At 54.3% G+C, this 15,824-nt stretch overlaps 1 protein-coding gene across 5 annotated transcripts; it reads right to left on the bottom strand.

The window, feature by feature from the left end:
* Positions 1-6,232: 6,232 nt before the first annotated feature.
* Positions 6,233-15,333, bottom strand: LOC116241534 (zinc finger CCCH domain-containing protein 11A-like). 5 transcript variants are annotated; one of them, XM_090148553.1, is made up of 8 exons: positions 12,997-15,303; positions 9,119-10,748; positions 8,707-8,830; positions 8,220-8,282; positions 7,887-7,973; positions 7,281-7,595; positions 6,877-6,950; positions 6,233-6,419 (listed from the first exon to the last, which is right to left on the bottom strand). In XM_090148553.1, exons 2-8 carry the CDS (start codon positions 9,170-9,172, stop codon positions 6,363-6,365), a joined length of 774 nt encoding a protein of 257 aa, XP_090004679.1. In that variant the 5' UTR covers positions 9,173-10,748; positions 12,997-15,303; the 3' UTR covers positions 6,233-6,362. The 5 variants fall into 5 exon arrangements, 4 of the variants coding, with proteins under 4 accessions (XP_090004679.1, XP_090004680.1, XP_090004678.1 ...); XM_090148554.1 differs by having other exon boundaries at positions 9,119-13,305; positions 14,404-15,303; XR_016470226.1 differs by adding an exon at positions 7,131-7,180 and having other exon boundaries at positions 6,363-6,419; positions 9,119-15,331.
* Between the last annotated feature and the right edge of the window lie 491 nt (positions 15,334-15,824).

The following is a 15,824-nucleotide window of genomic DNA, read 5'->3' as shown; positions in this document are numbered from 1 at the left end:
CGCAGCGGAGTCCGGACTGCACACGGTCTACCCGGCCCCGAGCGGCTCGTCCGGTCCGCGGAGGCGACCAGAGGTCTCTGCCGAGCGGATTGCAATCTGCATCCAGGTCTACCTGGCTCTCGTGAGCCTCCGCTGTCCCGCCGCACGTGGTGCAGCGCTGCGTGCCAGAGAGCGTCCTCTTGGATTGTCACCTCCTGAGGAACCGGCTCATTCGTCTTCAGGAGCGTCGGCGCTACGACGTGCCAAAAAATAAACCTTAATTACAAAGGTAAGGGGGGTCACCCCCGCCCCATGGAAACAATGTGGTCTGTGGGGGAGGGCACAGATGGGGTCCCCTTAGGGGTGTGTCCCCAACTCTGGGGTCTGAGACGGTGGGGGTGTCCCCAACTCCGGGATGTGACACCACCAGGGTGCCAGGAAGGTGTCCCCAGCTTTGGCGCAATGTCCCCACGGGGTCCTTCTGTCCCCCCTCATGACGGTGACACCCGACGCCAGCTGCCAAAACGATGCACAATGACTATGACACCGTGCCATGGCTGTGCCACGCTGATGTCACATGCAGTCTCTTCTGGTGGTGGCACAGAGTTCACCACCATGCGTGTCCCCGTCCTCGTGACAGACGATGATGGGCACCAGAGGGCTCCGGTGTCACTCAGTCTGGCTGTAGGCAGGCCTGGAGGGGTGACAAAGGACAGCAAGAGGCTCAGTGACAGCACACCAGGATCCACTAGAGACCCTCTGGTCACCCCAACATCCCTCTGGGACAGATCCACACCCTTCTAGGTGAGTCCAGAACCCTGCTAGACACCCCCGGACATCTCTGAGACATCTCCAGACCCTTCCAGAAGACAACAGGACCCTCTGAACCTACCTGAAAACCCCCTGGACCCCACAGCATCATTCTGGGACATTGCAGACCCCACAGGATGAGTCCAAGGACTCCCTGGATCAACATGAGGATCCCCTGGACCCTCCAAGTTCTCACTGGGACATCCCCAGATCCTTCTGGATGACTCCAGGACCACACGAGGCCCGTACCAGACTTTACTGGTGGGACATCTCCAGATCATCCCAGTGGCTCCTTGGAGCTCCTGAGCCCATCCTGGGAGCTTCCAGATCCTTCAAGGGATCCCCAGGACTATCCTGGAGACCCCCTGGACACCCTCAAGACCCCACTTGGACATCTCCAGACCCTTCTGGATGAATCCAAGGACCCCCTGGACCCACCTGGGGACCCCCTGCATGCCCCAAACCACTCTAGGACATCTCCAGATTCTTCTGCATTACTCCAGGGGTGGATAGGAGAGGTTGTGGGAGGAAGAAAGGGGTTAGTAGGCTTCTAGAGGTGGAAAGAAAGTCTGAGGGTGGGTAGGGGGGTTGTGGGGAATCTACAGGGGGAAAGGTGTGAATGGGGCTTCTGTGAGGTGAAGAGAGGGTCTGGAGTTGGAGAAAGGGTGGAAGAGGGAAACTGGGGGATTCTGGCATGCACTGTCTGCACGTGCTCTGCAGCATGCCCAGTGCAAGCAGAGAGAAGCAGCGTGGTGGTGGCAGCTTTGCACGGGAACCTGCTGTGCTGCAGCGTGAGCCTCTGGTCCTGCTGCTCTGCAGCGCTGGGTGCAGCCTGGCTCCATCCTCTCTGCTGATTTGCAGAATCAGACTCTAACCCACGTAAGATTATAAGATGTTCCATACACAAAAGCAAAGCGGAAAGGTTGTGAGGGGGTTTACCAATGAGAAGTAAGATTCCAGAAAGGGACACATACAGAGAACCCAGAGGGATATTGAGGCAAAGGTAACAATGACTGCTACAAAACCAATGGTACAGAGAGAGAATTCACTGCCAGGAGTAGCTCACAGTCCAGTGATAAAGATTCACAGCACTGGCTGCAAGGCTGTGTTTTAATTAAAAATGCTAATTGAAAACAATATGGATTTCTGAGCTAACTGTACTTTTAGTAGGGGGGAAAATATACCGGCTCGACAAAGTAGGCGTCCCCCATCCCGACCATCCTCGGCTCCCCAGTAGCCTCTGAGTAATAGGTTTGAGGCCCTGGAACTCGAGGGAGAGGTGAGTGGGGATGTAGGGGGAGGTCAGCCTGTGAGGTTGCCTTGGGAAAAGCACTTGGCCCCACTCCTCAAGACTGCCTCTGCCCGGAAGGACAGAAGGGTGGTTGTTGTAGGAGACTCCCTGCTGAGAGGAACGGAAGGTCCTATATGTCGGCCTGACCCTACCCGCAGGGAGGTGTGCTGCCTCCCTGGGGCACGGGTCAGAGACATTTCTAGGAGACTTCCTGGTCTGATTCGCCCTTCCGATTATTACCCGTTATTGATAATCCAGGCTGGCAGTGACGAAGTTGCAGAGAGAAGTCTCAGAGCTATCAAGAAAGACTTCAGGGGACTGGGGTGGGTAGTCGAGGGAGCGGGTGTGCAGGTGGTGTTTTCTTCCATACCTTCAGTGGCAGGGCGGGATACCGAGAGATACCAAAAAACACACCTCATAAATAAATGGCTCAAAAGTTGGTGCAAATCCAGGGATTTTGGGTTTTTCGACCATGGGGAAACTTACTCAGCACCTGGCATGATGGCAGCAAATGAAAGTAGTCTGTCTCTGAGGGGGAGGAGGATCTTAGCTGAGGAACTAGCAGGACTCATTGACAGGTCTTTAAACTAGGTATGAAGGGGGAAGGGAGCAAAATCAGGGATGTCGAGCTTGAGCGGGTCATTCCAGGGCTCGTACCGAACCTGCTGGGCGACGACAGTCAAGTACGAAGGGATGGACTGGGGCAGGGGGGTGCTGGTGATGCTGCTGTTCTAGGGGAACCTAGACCATCTATAAAGGCGGTGCGACGGAAAGCCGAGCTGAAGTGCCTTTATACTAATGCACGCAGCCTGGGAAACAAGCAGGATGAGTTGGAAACCGTGATGTGCTTAGAAAATTACGACCTTGTTGCTATCACGGAAACGTGGTGGGATGGTTCCCATAACTGGAATACCACCATTGAGGGCTATCAGCTCTTTAGAAGAGAGAGGCTAGGTAGGAAGGGTGGGGGAGTAGCCCTCTATGTCAAAGAGTGGATAGACTGTGAGGAGCTTCCTCTGAGAAACAGTCATGATCAGGTTGAGAGCCTGTGGGTTAGAATTAGGAATGGGTCTAACAAAGGCCAGCTGGTGATAGGAGTATACTATAGGCCACCTGATCAAGGGGAGACTGTTGACGAGGCTTTCTTTCTTCAGATGCGGGAGGCTTCGTGCTCACGGGCTCTTGTCCTGATGGGGGACTTCAACCATCCGGATATCTCCTGGATAGATCACATGGCGAGTTGCAAGAGGTCAGGAGGCTCCTGGAATGTGTTGATGATAACTTTCTGGTCCAGGTGTTGGACAGACCGACCAGAGGTGAAGCGCTGCTGGACCTGCTGCTCACCAATGTGGAGGAAATAATTAATGGTGTTAAGGTTGGAGGCAGCCTGGGTTGCAGTGACCACGCTCTGGTTGAGTTTGTGATCTCGAGAACTGTGGGCCTGGTGAAGAGTGGCATCAGGACCCTGAACTTTGGGAGAGCAAACTTTAAGCTGTTCAATGGACTGTTGGCCGAGATCCCCTGGGATGCTCTCTTTAAAAACAAAAATGCTGAAGAGAGCTGGTTACTCTTCAAGGACGCCTTCCTAAGAGCGCAAGAACTCTCTGTCCCACTGAACAAGAAAGCGGGCAGAGGAGGGAGGATGCCGGCGTGGCTCAGTAAGGACCTGCTGAGGGAGCTGAGGGCGAAGAAAGGTGTGTACAAACTCTGGAAACAAGGACGTGCCACCTGGGAAGAATACAGGGATGTTGTCCGGACTTGCAGATGTGGGATCAGGAAAGCCAAGGCGCAGGTGGAACTGAACTTGGCGAGGGACGTGAAAAACAACAGGAAGACTTTCTATAGGTACATTAGCCAGAAGAGACAGGCCAAAGCGAGTGTACCTCCTTTGGTAAATGTAAAAGGAGAACTGGTTTCAACAGACGAAGAGAAGGCCGAGGTACTGAATGAGTTCTTTGCCTCGGTCTTCACTTGCAGCCAGGACTCCAGTACTCCTTCCGTCCCTGAGCCCTGCATCCCTACACCTCTGGGTGGGGACTGGGGTGGTAAATCCCCCCCCGCTGTGAGGACAGAGCAGGTCCGAGACCGCCTCATGAGATTGAATGTGTACAAGTCTATGGGGCCGGATGGCGTGCATCCCAGGGTTCTGAAGGAGCTGGCTGAGGTGGTTGCCGAGCCGCTCTCCATCATATTTGAGAAGTCATGGCTGTCTGGTGTGGTCCCAGATGACTGGAGGAAGGGTCACGTCACTCCCATTTACAAGAAAGGGAGCAAGGAGGACCCCGGGAACTACAGGCCAGTGAGTCTCACCTCTGTGCCTGGGAAGATCATGGAACAGATCATCCTGGATGACATGCTTGATCACATGAGGAAAGGGCGTGTGATCCGTGACAGCCAGCACGGCTTCACCAGAGGAAGGTCATGCTTGGCCAGTCTGGTGGCCTTTTATGATGGAGTGACGGCATCGGTGGACAAGGGAAAGGCGACCGATGTCATTTACCTGGACTTGAGCAAGGCCTTTGACATGGTCCCCCACCACATCCTTCTCTCCAAACTGGAGGGATGTGGATTTGATGGGTGGACCACTCGATGGATAAGAAACTGGTTGAAAGGCCGCAGACAGAGGGTGGTCATCAATGGCTCCATGTCCAGGTGGAGGCCGGTAACGAGCGGCGTCCCCCAGGGGTCTGTCTTGGGACTGGTGCTCTTTAACATCTTTATCAATGACATCGATGACGAAATCGAGTGCACCCTCAGCAAGTTTGCTGACGACACCAAGCTGAGTGGTGTGGTTGACACGGTTGAAGGACAGGATGCCATTCAGAGGGACCTCGAGAGGCTAGAAAGGTGGGCCCGGGTGAACCTGATGAGGTTCAACACGGCAAAGTGCAGAGTTTTGCACTTGGGCCGGAGGAATCCCAAGCATCCCTACAGATTGGAAGGAGAGGTCCTTGAGAGCAGCCCCGTGGAGAAGGACCTGGGGGTCTTGATAGATGAAAAACTTAACATGAGCCAGCAGTGTGCCCTTGTGGCTCGGAAGGCAAATGGTATCCTGGGCTCCATCAGAAGAGGGGTGGCCAGCAGGGACAGAGAGGTGATTGTTCCCCTCTACTCTGCTCTTGTGAGGCCCCATCTGGAATACTGCGTCCAGGTCTGGAGCCCCCAGTACAAGAAAGACAGGGAGCTGTTGGAGAGGGTCCAGAGGAGGGCCACGAAGATGATCAGGGGACTGGAGCACCTCCCCTACGAGGACAGGCTGAAAGAGCTGGGCTTGTTCAGCCTGGAGAAAAGAAGGCTGCGGGGTGACCTCATTGCAGCCTTTCAGTACCTAAAGGGAGCCTACAAAGAGGAGGGGAATCAACTCTTTGAAAGGGTGAGTGACAGCAGGACAAGGGGAAATGGTTTTAAGCTGAGGGAAGGGAGATTTAGGTTGGACATCAGGGGGAAATTCTTTACAGAGAGAGTGGTGAGGTACTGGAACATGCTGCCCAGGGAGGTTGTGGATGCCCCGTCCCTGGAGGTGTTCAAAGCCAGATTGGATGGGGCCCTGGGCAGTCTGGTCTAGCATTAGGTGGAATGGTTGGTGGCCCTGCGTGTGGCAGGGGGGTTGGAGATTCATGATCCTTGAGGTCCCTTCCAACCCTGGCAATTCTGTGATTCTGTGAAATCGCTAAATGGTGCTGCAAAAGAAGGCTGCAACAAGGGGCACAGCAATGGAGGGGTTGTGCACGAAGGAAGCAAAGCCTCATGCAAACTGGAGGGCTACGGGGGGTGGCACGCTACTGGGGCCAAAGCAATGGGGGGGCGGGGTGGGGAAGGGGAAGCAGGAATGGGATCTGGTGGGGGGAGGAGGAGGAAAGCCATGTGGCTGAAGTGTGCAAGATGGGATGGTGCGTTTGCATGGCAGGTGGAAGGGTGGTGGGCTGCACACGTGTGTGTGGCACAGGGGGTGAAGCAGAGTGCAGTGGCCAAGTCCTCCCTAGGCAACGTCAGGTGTCAGCAACAGCAGGAGAACCTCCAAGTTCCACTGCCTCCAAGAAGAACAATGCCAGGATGGCAGCTTGGTGGTCCGAAGCTGCATAGTTTCTACTCTGGACCAGCAGTAGTGCAGCAGCTCATGGAATGGCACTGGACAAATCAGGCCATGCGCTCTTTGTCAATCTCTAATTGTGACTATTTTTTATTGACTACAACCAAACATGGAGTGCCAAGTTGGGTGGCACTCAGAACGCTGCCCTGTAACTCTGCGTGCTGCAGCCGCTGCCTTCTGATGCTCTTCCTCTCAGTCCTTCAGCTGCAGCTTCTGCATCATCTCCACAAGGGTGTTCATTGCGGATGACTGGAAAGAAATAAGGCAAGTATAGAGATAGGACAGAAACAATCTAGGGCGATCTCATTAAGAAAGTCTGATCAGTAAACCTTCCAGAACGGCCCCATGCAGCCCAGCACGTTCCTGCCATTCAGGTCACTGACATTCCTTCCCATAACACGCTGCCTATGGTAAGATTCATGCTCTGCTGGGGGAACGAGGTCCCAAAGGTCGCAGTGCCCGACATGGCAAGGCTCTTTATCACAGAAAAACCCTCCAGCCGTTACCAACAGTGTCCTTCTCAAGCCAGAGGAAGGCATCCAAGCTCCCCTAGGCAGCTGTCACTGACAGTGTGATTTCCTTAAACATACAGCTGGGTGTTTTTCTATTACATTGCTTGCCTTGGGATTCTGCAATATCTTTCATGTCTGACAGGCAGAGGCACTGAGAACAACAAGAGCCGTGTCTGTGCTCACCAAGGACTCACCTCTGCACGTGCAGCGGCAGCTCTCAGAGAAGCCTTCTTCAATTCCACTCTTCTCTCTTTTCGTTGTCTTCTTGCTATAAAGCAAGAATAAAACTGAATTCGTTCTGTCAGCAGCAAAACTGCAGAAACATGGGTACCATAAAAACAGATGGCAGAAAAAAGACAAAGGAAATTGGAAGCCTCTCAGTGAATGACATTTCCAGTGGAAAGGTGCAGAAGACTACCATGGAGTTAATGGAGTCGGGGTTACATACTGTGGCACCTCACTGCCTTTGGACTTTGTAGGCTTCAACTCTTTTCCCCTCTGCAGAGAAGGAAAAAGCAAAGCAAACCCTATGCAACTTCAGTGTGCTTGATAAGGGCAGCACCTACCCTACAGGGTGGGTACCACAGCACCTTCTTACCTCTTAGCTTGGAGCTCCGTGCTGCAGCAGGCCCAGGCTGTGCTGCTGGAGCCGGCACGCTGTCTCCGCTCTGACCCCTCGCTCTTTTGGTAGCAGGCAACTGCGCTGCTGTTTGCTGCTCTTCTTCCAAGCCCTTGCGTTTACATTCAGCCAGGGACTTGGAGACAGAGCGGGGGCACGTTGCAGGGGAAGGTCTTCTCCCTGAGCTGGGACCTGCTGTTGTAGGAAGCCCTCCAGCATGGAGATGAGCTCTCTCAGAAAGGACTTCCTGCACCGCTTTCGTGTAGATCTTTCCATTGGGCTCAGCACCTATCTCTGGCAAGAAAGAAGAAGCAAGAAGATATAACAAGAGTCCAATACTACTTTCGGTCTGCAAAATGGGTCACAATGCTAGCACATCTCATCTGCAGTGTTCACAGTCACGGATCTTAGAATCGTGGATGAACTGTGGGTTTGTATTTCAAATCAGCACAGGAAAGGTAACTATAAGTCCCGGGGATTAAGACCCCAAGCAACACGCAGTGAGAACAGTCCCAGGAAGAACAGACAGAAAGCCTAGTTAGAAAGACAGTGCACCAAACCCAGATGCCTGTTGTGCGTCTGTACCTCTCTTGGGTGCCATGTCATGGTCTGTAGCTTCCCCCTGCCTTTCTGCAAGGCTGCGCTTCAGAGGAAGGCCACTGGCATCAGCTTCTGACAGAAAGGAAACAAGAAAGACATGAAGAGCATCTCTTTGGAGGAAGACTTTAGCACAGTCAGACACAAATTTCTGGTCTTCAAGCATAGTTTCTTCCATTTGCCTTTCTGCTGATTCAACACTGTGCCATTTCTGCAGTCAACACAGATCTGCAGTGTCCTTTCCTCTCCATCACACACAGCCCTGCATGCAGCCCTATTTAGAGGCAGGTACCCACACCACAGCTCACAAGAGCTGCTTACCTGCGGAGGCTTTCCGCTTCCCCCCTTGCCCAGCACCATTCCACAGACGCGCAGGCTCCGTCCCTACAACAAAATACAATTTGCTGATTTAACAGAAACCAGTAGCCTGTAGAAGTATTGTCCTGTCAGACAAAATCCATCCCCAAAACAACAAAAAACCAAAAGTCTCATTCTTGCTCAGATGACAGCAGAAGAACCCCAGCCTCCCTGACAGCTCTACATTTGACAGAGCAGAGGTGCATCACCAAACAAAACACTATCAGGTGCAAAAGTTGAGACACATTTTGTGGCTCTAAAAGGAATTCACTCGACTCTAAGCATTTATATGCAGACTTCTGCCTCACTGCTGCCACCAACTGCCGCTGTCGGTCTCTCCAACACTTCCACAGTGGCTTATTTGACATCCCCTGCAGCACTACACCCACTCAGAAGTAATACTCAAAATTCATTCCTCCATCCTTCATAACAGAGGCCTCAAGAAACTCACTTTTGCGTGGCAGTAAGGACGCTCTGTTCCCATCGCGTCCCTCTGCGCGCTGCAAGATGCGGTTGGATCTCCGGCAGCCTGCTGGCTGCTGCTCCCAAACACAGGGAACCGCGCCGCGCTGCTTCTGGGGAGAGAAAGGAAGAAACGTCAGTGGGAACGGGCAGCCAAGGTTTGCAGAGAGGTTCCAGATTGTGCCAGAGATAGATTATCAGAGTGCTGAGAGATTAATTATCACTAAGGGAAAATACAGCCTAAGCCATGTCCACGTCATTAGCCCAGACTGTCAGCAGGGAGCGCAAAATCCAAGTGGTTTTTGAGGTGACAAAGGACCAGTAGGGCTCCTCCTGCTCCACCCCTTCCCTTAAACATGGGAAAAAGAAAGAAACATCAAGCAAAGGAAACCCAGCCATACTTTTCCTCTCACAGAGCAGGAATTAGAACCACGGTCATCTCCTTGCTGAGCCATGATGGCTGAAGTGTCAGAGGAAGACTTGCAAGGTCTGAGGGTTCTCTCCACAGGAACCTCCTTCGCTCTTAGAAGGAGCTGGCTTCACTCGTTCTTCAACTGCCTTGATCTCCTAGATCCAAATTTTAGGAAATCAACACCAGGGTCACCCAGTGGGGTGAATGGGGTTAACTGAATGGGGGTTAATTGAAGTAAAGCAACAGAGAAGTGAACATGACTCTTATGCAGCCCAATAAAAACTCAATATGGCCTCGTTGTGGTCAGTAGAGTCCCAGAGGAACTAGTAGGAACTGGGAGGAGTGCACACCAGTATAGACCAGAAAAGTCCAGTATGGCTAAGTAAAAACCAGTAAGGACCAGTATGGCCTCAGAGTGGTCAATGGAGTCCTATAGGAATCAGTAGAAACCAATAGGAAGGCACATCTGTGTGCCCTGGGGCCGGAACTGGCCTGTGCCTCTGGCTTTGGGCCCCAGGGCTGGTGCCGGCCTCTCGGGCTGCAGATGTGGCTTTAGGCCCTTGGCCTGGTTCCGGCCTCTCGGGCTGTGGCTGCACCTTCAGGCCCCGGGGCCGGCGTAGGCCTTTGTGGCTGTGGTTTAGACCCGAAGCTGGTGCTGGCCTCTTGTGCCTGGCTTTAGGCCCTGGAGCCGGTGTCAGCCTTTCAGGCTGTGGATTGAAGTCCTGGGGACAGTGCCGGCTTCTCCAGCTTCGGCTTTAGGCCACAGCAGTGGTGCCAGCCTCTCTGGCTGTGGTTGTGGCTTTAGGACCTGGGGCCAGTGCAGGCCTCTCCAGCTGTGGCTTTGTCTTTAGGCCCTTGGCCTGGTTCCGGCTTCTCTGGCTGTGCTTCAGGCGCAGGGGCTGGTGCCGACCTTTCAGGATTTGGCTTTAGGCTCCACAGCTGGTGCCAGCCTGTTCGGCTGTAGATGTGGCTTTAAGCCCCATCTGGTCTGGTGCTGGCCTCTGTGGCTATAACTGTGGCATTATGGCCCAGGGCTGGTGCTGGGCTCTCTGGCTGGAGCTTCAGACTTCAGGGCCAGCGCAGACCTCTCTGGCTGTGGCTTTATACCCCAGGACTTGTGCCAGCCTCTCTGGCTGGGGCTGTGGCTTTATGCCCCAGAGTTGGTGCTGGCCACTCTGGCTGTGGCTTCAGGTCCTGTGGCCACTGCCAGTCTCTCTGGCTCTGTTTTTAGGCCTCAGGGCCAGTCCTGGCTTCTCTAGCAGCATCTTTAGGCCCCAGGACGTGTGTCAGCCTCTCTAACTGGACTGTGGCTTTAAGCATTTGGACTGGAAAGCACTCCATGGCCAGGCGCTGCTCAAATACTGGGCCTCCATTTCCTCCTGGGCATCCACACGTGCTCTGAGTCTCCTGCAGCTTTCTGCAGGGTTTGTAGCTTCCTGCTGAGGAGCTCCTCGTGTTCTTCTGCAACTGCCCCCCAACATCACTACTGCCTCCCCTGGTACCGTACTGGGAGATGCTTCAGAGTCCATTAGCCTGCACTTCCTTCCTCCCATCAGCAGCTGCTCCTACACAAACCTTCATTCACACTGGGATGCCGTCCACTTCTAGCACCAGCTGACCTGCAAGACAGAGGATTAGCACAAATGCAGAAGCCCAAGGCTGTGCCACCACCATGTGCTGCAGCCTTGGGAAGTCAGCTACAACTGCAAACTTTGTTAAAATTAAGTATGACTTCTGAACTGAAGTAATTGCCACAATCAGAAATAAATACTGAAATCGCTTACTTAACTGTAGGTGGTTACTTTTGAATTCTTTTGTTTTTGGGAAAATATGAACTTGGAATTGAAGGATACAAGAAAAATGAGGAGCACTTGGCAACTCAGGCAAACTGAGCAGTGCAGGGAAGATTGTTGCATTTCTTCTTCTCCTGGCCCAGAAATGAATTTTCCTAGCTTAAAATGAAAAGAGAAGAAGAGCCTGACATAGAGTAGACACAATACAGTCTCACATCACAGGTAGAAACTGGAGAGCTCTTGTGGCACAAAGCTCAGGACTGTAGAAATTAAGGTTGCCTCTAAGCTTTAAAAGAAGATGAAAGACAAGGTTAAATGCAAAACATTAGCAATTCCTGCAGAGCACATCACACAGCTGTAGGCACCACCTGAGAGGTAACAGTCAGGTGAGAAAGGAAAACCTTACTATGTGAACACAGGGACAAGCTACTCTCTTCTTCTGGGCCTTTGTTCCCAGTGAGGATTTCCCTCAAGAGCGCTGCTCAAGCTGCTGCTGTCTCCAGCTGTTGGTCACTTCTACCTGCTGGACGCTGTGCCCACAGGTCATTCTGCTTTGGGCAAAGCCTGCTGGATTAACTCCAAACCAAGGTCACAGGCCACGTTAATCCAGCTGGTTTATCTGAAAGGGCTCAGAAGCCATGCATGGGATCCTTTCTGCTGGTGGTTCTTTCCAGGCAAGAACCTCCGCTCTCAGATCAACAGCCAAGAGCTGGAAGGCAGAAAAAGCTTTCCAATCCCCATGGATGTGGCTGTCTGCAAAGACAACAGCTGCCTACTCTTCAGCAGGGTGATGCCCACCCAGCAAAGCACTCAGCCAGCAGATGCCTTTCCTTACACTGACAGAACTGTCCCACATTTGTGCAGTCCTTGGCATTGCATTTCCAATCCAAGTTCACATATACCTCAACCATTCCTGCTGTGTTAGTTTACTTGGATCCCCAGTTGGGGCTGCAGCTCAAGAGGTCAACGCAACAGAAATAACACAACATGCAACTGGAAAACACATCTCAAAGCCGAGAAGAGCCAACTCTCTGACCTTGGGCACAACTGGGCACCAAGAGCCAGGCCTTGCAAACTTGGCTGATCTGAGCATGCGGGAGGGGGCTGGCAATCAGACCAGGAGTCTCCATTTCAATTGCAGTTCCATGTAGAGAAGAACACCAAACAGTAACAGGTGTGAATGAATTCATTCAAAAGCTGCACAATGAGTTTGTTCTTTACTAAAAAAAGCATGCATTCCAAGTCAAAAAGTAACCGCGGGAGTTGATATCAATGGAAGCTGTTCTTATTCCTACACCTCATCCTCTTACCACAACTTTCCTTGCCTCATCCCTTACCCCAGCTCCTGGAAAATGCCCACAGACTTAAAGTCAACTCTCAAATCCATAGGACTCCCTTCACATTACTCCATTAATAAAAGATTGCAGACTTGTTTCATGCACTCAAACTGATCGAGCAGCGGTATCACCATCACTCGTAACACACGGAAGCATCCAAACCCTGAGGATTTTTTTCCCCTCCACCACCAGGTTCTTCTTAGCACACAAGACTTCTCTTGCTCCTATCAAACAACAGCCAGCAGTACAAAGCAAGCAGCCACCGAGGACTTTAAAAACAAAGCCTGATCCACATAGCACATCTGAACCTCACAAGAGGCCGACTGTAGGCAGACCTGGAGGGGTGACAAAGGACAGCAAGAGGCTCAGTGACAGCATGGTGACAACGCAGGGCTTGCGGGGCCGGATGACAGTCGAGTCCCACCCTCTGTGTGGTGCTCAGTGTACAGGGAATAGTGTCTTCCAAGACATGGTGACACACAAGTGATAGTGACACCAGATGACGATAACAACAGTGACAGCCAGGGATGGGGACACTGCGTCATGGCTGTTCCACATCGAGGTCACCTTGTGTCATGGTGTCACCTGAAGACAGTGACACTCAGTGACACCCAATGGCATCCAGTGAAGGTGACACCCAATGATAGTACCACCAACGATGATACCACCAACCCCATGTCACACCCCATGTGTCCCCCAACTGTCCCCAGCTCCCTCCCTGTAATCCTCCTCGTCACCTCTTCAATGAGGATGTCACCATGCTGCAGTTGTGCCACCAAGGCAGGGGGGACAGCTTCGGACAGTCATGGACAGCCAGGGTGACAGCGTCACCAGGCTCCAGGAGCTGTAGGATGCTGATGGGGCTCTCGAGGTAGACGGGTTGGTATGGCCCCAGGTTCCACGGTTACAGTGACAGTGAGAACTTCGGGGACAGGTGGTTGTCCCGGTGCTGACACTGCTGACGGTTGTTCTGGTGTCACCTGGTGGCCTGTGGGGAGTTGTTTCTGTGGAGCTTTGCACGGAGATTTGGCGAGAACCATCCATTTCTGAAAGGAAGTGGCGAAAAAATACAACAAAATTGACATAGTATTTATTTTAATGGAAACAGATATTTTTGGGGACGATCCCATGGGGACAAAGCAGCATAAGAACGTGTCACTATGTGAGGTTGTCCTCAAAATCCCCATTCGAGAACTCTGGAACACTCCAGGAAACCCTGGGCACCCTCTGCTCACCCCAACAAACCCTCTGGGACATCTCCAGACCCTTCTGGATGAGTCCAGGATCCACTAGACACCCCAAGACACTTCAGGAACATTTCCAGACCCTTCCAGAAGACTACAGGACCATCTGAACGCACCTGAGGATGCCCCCAAAGCGTGTTCCAAGAAGGGCAACACAGCTGGTGAGGGGTCTGGAGCACAGGCCTGATGGGTGGGGGATGAAGGAGCTGGGAGTGTTCATTGTGGAGAAGAGGAGGCTCAGGGCAGACCTTATTGCTCTCTATAACTACCTGAAGGGAGGCTGTAGTGAGCTGGGCTTCGGCCTCTTCTCTCGTGTAACTGGTGACAGAACTAGAGGGAATGGCTTCAAGCTGCACCAGGGGAGATTTAGGCTGGACGTTAGGAAATACTACTTCTCTCAAAGAGTGGTCAGGCAGTGGAATGGGCTGCCCAGGGAGGTGGTAGAGTCACCAACCCTGGAGTTGTTCAAGGAACGTTCGGATTTCGTGTTGAGGGATATGGTTTAGTGAGAACTATTGGTGATAGGTGGACGGTTGGACTGGATGATCTTGTAGGTCTTCTCTAACCTTGGTTTTTCTGTGATCTTCTGTGATCTTCCCAGTCCCCAGTCCTGCCCTGTGCTGGTGTTCTGCAACAAACAGCAATCCAACACACTGTGTCCCTGTAGAATCACAGAATCGCTCACGTTGGAAAAGACCTTCAAGAGCATCGAGTCCAACCACAACCTGAAGTACCCCAACTCTAACAACCCTCCTCTAAATCATGTCCCGGAGCACCACATCCAAACGGTTTTTAAACACGTTTGGGGATGGTGACTCAACCACCTCCCTGGGCAGCCCATTCCAGTGCTTAAGAACCTTCCTGTAGAGAAGTTTGTCCTGATATCCAACCTAAACTTACCCCATGTCTGTGTGTTCTGTGGAACCCCACAGATGTGACAGTGGAGTCTGGTTCTGCACTGGCTTCTCAAAGAAAACCAGCGCACGGTATCAGGAGCAGAGGAGGAAGCAGATGATTCTGCCACTGATGCTGTCATTGCGCGTCCCCCCCCAGGACTCCCACAGCTTCCTCTCCCCAGCCCCGCTCAGCTCCTCACGGGCTGCAGACGCTGCTGAGGCTCTCGCACTCCATGGCCGTCATCTTCTTCTCGTGCTGCCGGACCGCTCCCTGCAGGGCTGCGCTGAGTTCCTGCCGCTGCAGCCAGAACCGCAGCTCCCGTGCTGACGGATGGAGGAGCTCCGTGCCGGCACCCACAGCACGTGGTCCCCGGGCTGCCGGTGGCACGGCAGGATGCTCCCCTCCCTGTCTCCCATCGCCCCTCAGCTACGGCATCCTCCTATAATCTGCCTAAGGACCCTGCAGAGGGCTACAGACAGGCCGATCGATGGTTGATGCCAACGGCACGAGGTTCAACACCACTCAATGCCGGGTCCCGCACTTTGTTCACAACAAGCCCAGGCACCGCTGCAGGCTTGGGGCAGAGCGGCCGGAAGGCCGCGTGGAGGAAAAGGCTCTGGAGCTGCGGGCCGACGCTCGGCTGAACGCGAGCCAGCAGCGCGCCTTGTGCAGGCGGCCGAGAAGCCCGCTTTACCGGCAGCAGCGAAGGCAGCAGGAGCAGGAGGCGATCGCCCCGCGCTCAGCCCCGCCCCGCACAGCGCCGGCCTCGGGCCGGCACCGCGACCGCCTGGAGCGGAACGTCAAGGTGCCCCGGAGCCGCTCGTCTCCAGCGGGTTCCCCACGCCACCGCCGGGCCGCGCCGCCCGCCCGGACGCCCCGCTCCCCCACCTGCCGGCGGCCGCCAGCCCGCGCTCGCCGCTCTCCAGCAAGGCCCGCACGGAGCGGGACGGGGCGGCGCGGGCCCGGCCCCGCTGAGGTCCCCCACATCCCCGCCCTTCTCCTCCCGCAGCCGCAGCCGGGGCCCGGAAGCGGAGCGGGCGCACGACGGCAGGCATCGCGAGGGCAGCGGGGCCGGGGCCACGGGGACGCGCGCGGTGATGTCGCAATGACGGCGCGACCGCGGACAGAAAGGACCCCGCGCGGAGCGCCCGCCCCGTTCGGCGCACCGACCAATGGCAGAGCGGAGGAGGCGGGGCCGAGCGCGGGCTCTCCGCCAATGGCGGCTGCGGACGCGGGGCCGCCGCCATGGAGATGCTGATGGCGACGGCGGGATGGAGGAGCCGCGGGGCTCCGCGCGGGGAAAACGGCGGTCCGCCGCCGCCCTCCCCGTGCCTCAGGGACGCCGGGCGGTCAGGGGAAGGCGGCGCGGGGGCACGTTCGTCCCCCGTCAGAATCCGGCTGCCCTCGGAGGAGGAACCGAGCCG

Source organism: Phasianus colchicus, chromosome 12 (assembly GCF_987193195.1).
Source record: "Phasianus colchicus chromosome 12, bPhaCol1.hap1.1, whole genome shotgun sequence".
Taxonomy (NCBI): domain Eukaryota; kingdom Metazoa; phylum Chordata; class Aves; order Galliformes; family Phasianidae; genus Phasianus; species Phasianus colchicus.
This window is presented reverse-complemented; position numbering and strand designations above follow the sequence as displayed.

Excerpts from the sequence above, each read along its gene's own strand:
- LOC116241534 (XM_090148552.1), bottom strand. The coding sequence starts at position 9,172 with ATGGCTCAGCAAGGAGATGACCGTGGTTCTAATTCCTGCTCTGTGAGA. Across the intron at positions 8,831-9,118 it reads CCTGCTCTGTGAGAGGAAAA|AAGCAGCGCGGCGCGGTTCC; the intron begins GTATGGCTGGGT and ends TTCTCTCCCCAG. Across the intron at positions 6,420-6,876 it reads CTGCCGCTGCACGTGCAGAG|TCATCCGCAATGAACACCCT; the intron begins GTGAGTCCTTGG and ends ATTTCTTTCCAG.